This window comes from Ranitomeya variabilis, chromosome 2 (genome assembly GCF_051348905.1).
Source record: "Ranitomeya variabilis isolate aRanVar5 chromosome 2, aRanVar5.hap1, whole genome shotgun sequence".
Lineage (NCBI taxonomy): Eukaryota > Metazoa > Chordata > Amphibia > Anura > Dendrobatidae > Ranitomeya > Ranitomeya variabilis.
In genome coordinates this window covers 227,677,609-227,681,258 of record NC_135233.1, presented here as the reverse complement: position 1 = coordinate 227,681,258, position 3,650 = coordinate 227,677,609, and the positions used below count along the sequence as shown (strand labels likewise).

Sequence of the window (3,650 nt, the reverse complement as noted above, 5' to 3'; positions counted from 1 at the left end):
AGGGACGGACGGGGTGGAGAAATGAAGAGGAAACGCCGCCCATCGGACTGGTAAAAACTCATTTAAATATCCGGACAATTTTAGGTGACAGGTTCCCTTTAAAGTCCGAGAATTATAGCAGAGGGCGAGAGACGTGAGATATTAAGCAGGATTCTGCTAATAAATTTAATTTGAGCTGTGTTGGGGGTACAAATATTGCAGAGTATAAGGGGGATTTCACAATAGGTAATTGTATGATGACACATTCCCTTTAAGTTAAATTGTAATTACATCCAAACATTGGATCTACTCTGTATACCTGTAGTTTATATCTGGAAAATGTTGGTGGACATCACAACAAAGCCATCGATATATCAAGATTTTTTTGGCAACTATTTATTTTGCAAAATAACTAAGTGCATACATTGTTAAAGGAAATCTGTCACCCCATTTTTCGCCTATAAGCTTCAGCCAATGCCATCAGGGGCTTATCTACAGCATTCTGGGGGGGGGGGGGGTGGTCCCGGTCCGGTGCCCCCCATCGTCATACAATCCTGTCCTCTTCTTCCTGCCACGGCTCCGGCGCAGGAGTAATTCTCTTCCCTCTTGAGGGCAGAGCAAAGTACTGCAGTGCGCAGGTGCTGGGCCTCTCTGACCTTTCCCGGGGCCTGCGCACTGCAGTACTTTGCTCTGCCCTCAACAGGGAAGAGAATTACTCCTGCGCCGGAGCCGTGGCAGGAAGAAGAGGACAGGATTGTATGACGATGGGGGGCACCGGACCGGGACCGCCCCCCCCAAGGTGAGTATAATCTAACCTCTTTTTCTCATCTTTTAGGTTACATCGGGGGCTTATCTACAGCATCACAGAATGCTGTAGATAAGCCCCTGATGCTGGTGGCCTTAGCTCACCTTCCATTCTGGGGGTGACAGGTTCCCTTTAATAAAAAAAAAAACAACTTTTTAATATGTTAGTTACATTTTTTTTTTCATGTGTGCCACCCATAGATGCAATGTATAAAGTACCATGTGACCAATTCTGAGCTGTGGTAACAATCACTGTGTCCGATCTATTAAAAATCAATTGAAATCAAGAAAATATCAATTTTATGCAGTTGTAGATTTTCAGGACATTAGCATACTACTCATTTTACTATTTTAAAATTTAGAGAAAATCTGATGGCAATTCAATAACCCCTTTAGAGTCATCCATCTTATAAAAAAAAAAAGTACAATAAAGTTTCTGCCATTACAAAGGTTATCCTTGGAAGATCAACACCGTGTGTGTGTGCTTTGAACTATCAAACACCAAGATGGCCCCCTAGCTTTTCCTGATCACTACATGTTCACACTGTCCAATATCTTCCTCAAAAACTTGTTTGAAAACTGTTTTGAGTTTTCTCTCTAAACAAAACTTAGAAAGAGGCCGTGTGTGAACATGTCCTAAGGCTTTTTTTTTTTTTTTTTAGGCCAAATGCGCACGTTCAGTATCTTGTCAGTATTTGTAGCCATAACCAAGTGGGTGATAAATGCAGAAGTGGTGAATATGTTTCTGTTATACTTTTCCTCCTGTTTTGGCTACAAATACCGATGTAAAATGCTGACCCAATACTGATAGTGTGAATGTGGCCTCAAAAACTGTTAGTTTTCAAGCAGAAACTTTTTTTCAGTTTTTATTTTCTCGGAAGCTTTTCCTGAAAGTTTTTTTTGTTGTTTTTTCCCCTGAAGAATATTTTTCTCTTGCAGCCTTCTAATTGGACGGTTCCTAGTTCGGAGGGGTTCCCGCAGATTTTTTCCCCCTCAAGGAATTTTTCAAAACTTCTTCAGAGCATAAAAAAAAATCCTCAACAGAGAAATGAAAGCTTGGAGCGTTTTACGGCGTTTTCCCTGCGGCCTGCGGAGCCGCTCCGCCATGTCCCCGCCGGGAGGCCAGGATCTCCTGACAGCTCCGGTAGATCTCCGCCAGGCAGTCCACACGGGGCCGGGAGCTCTGGAACACGGGGACCACCTGGGCCAGCCCGGCCTGCGGGTCGCTGGGCTCCCCGAGGAGCAGGCACAGGTAGTAGCTCACCCGGTGCATGGAGAGGCCCTCGTTGATGACGACGTCTTGAACCCTGCACATCTCCACGAAGACGGTACGTTCCCGGCCGGAGGCGTACGTGGTCGTGGTCTGGATCCCCAGGGAGCCCAGGATCAGCAGGGACTCGTGATCCACCTTCACCAGGTGCAGGTAGAGCAGCAGCCCCACGATGGACACCAAGATGGCCGCCGTCAGCACCGCGCTGTGCTGCGTGTAGAAGAATATGGCGTAAGCGGCGATCCACACCGTGCACGTCCAGCTGGCGAGGGAGCGGACGGACAGCTTGGCGCTGGTGACGGTGAAGTCCTGGCAGCTGTCCCCGTACGTCTGCTGCTGCAGCGTGATCGCATTCCCGTACACATCCATATACTGCTTACCCGCCATTGTGGAGAAGGGCAACTGCTGGATTCCAGAGCGCTGCAGGACCTGCGATGATGTCACTGTCATGTGATCAGTCACATGACTAGGTGAGTCATCACCAGCACCACGGACAATGATTGCTCTGGAAAGGAAAAAATTAATACAACGGCTTGTAGCTCCGCCCCATCTGCAACACTTCATACTTAACCCTACGATGCTGCGAGCGAGCAGATGACAGACGGGCAATGTCATCTATAATCGGGGCGCACTGGAAAGGAAATAGTTAACACATACAGGATTACTATCACCAACAACAGCTCCGCCTATCAGAAATGTTTAACGCTGACATTTCCAGAACGCACAGCCTGGAGTGAATATTGCAAGGGCATGATGGGAGTTGTAGTTGTGACATCATATCTCCCATCTTTGAAACACAGGAAAAAGGGACACATGCATGCATGTAATGCACCGCGGGAATTCTATTTGTGCTAACCTCCTCCAGTCCTTTATGTAGGCCCACACAGAAATGTGGCGTTTAGTGAAGCCCATTAGCTTTCACACACTGCATGGTACAGCTTTCCAGGCCCACACAGTGCCCCATACACAGTACATTCCCCCCCAACACAGGATGACGCCCCCTCAGTATATCCCCCCCCACACACAGTATAATGCCCCCTCAGTATATTCCCCCACACAGTATATTCCCCCACACAGTATAATGCCCCCTCAGTATATTCCCCCACACAGTATAATGCCCCCTCAGTATATCCCCCCCCACACACAGTATAATGCCCCCTCAGTATATTCCCCCCACACAGTATAATGCCCCCTCAGTATATTCCCCCACACAGTATAATGCCCCCTCAGTATATTCCCCCACACAGTATAATGCCCCCTCAGTATATCCCCCCCCACACACAGTATAATGCCCCCTCAGTATATTCCCCCCACACAGTATAATGCCCCCTCAGTATATTCCCCCACACAGTATAATGCCCCCTCAGTATATTCCCCCACACAGTATAATGCCCCCTCAGTATATTCCCCCACACAGTATAATGCCCCCTCAGTATATTCCCCCACAGTATAATGCCCCCTCAGTATATTCCCCCACACAGTATAATGCCCCCTCAGTACATTCCCCACACACAGCATGACGCCCCCTCAGTATATTCCCCACACAGCATGATGCCCCCTCATTATATTGCCCCACACAGTATAATGCCCCCTCAGT

At 47.8% G+C, this 3,650-nt stretch overlaps 1 protein-coding gene across 1 annotated transcript; it reads right to left on the bottom strand.

The window, feature by feature from the left end:
- Positions 1–1,633: 1,633 nt before the first annotated feature.
- PIGH (phosphatidylinositol glycan anchor biosynthesis class H) lies at positions 1,634–2,540 on the bottom strand. Its single transcript, XM_077283867.1, has one exon. It carries the CDS (start codon positions 2,501–2,503, stop codon positions 1,850–1,852), a length of 654 nt encoding a protein of 217 aa, XP_077139982.1. The 5' UTR covers positions 2,504–2,540; the 3' UTR covers positions 1,634–1,849.
- Between the last annotated feature and the right edge of the window lie 1,110 nt (positions 2,541–3,650).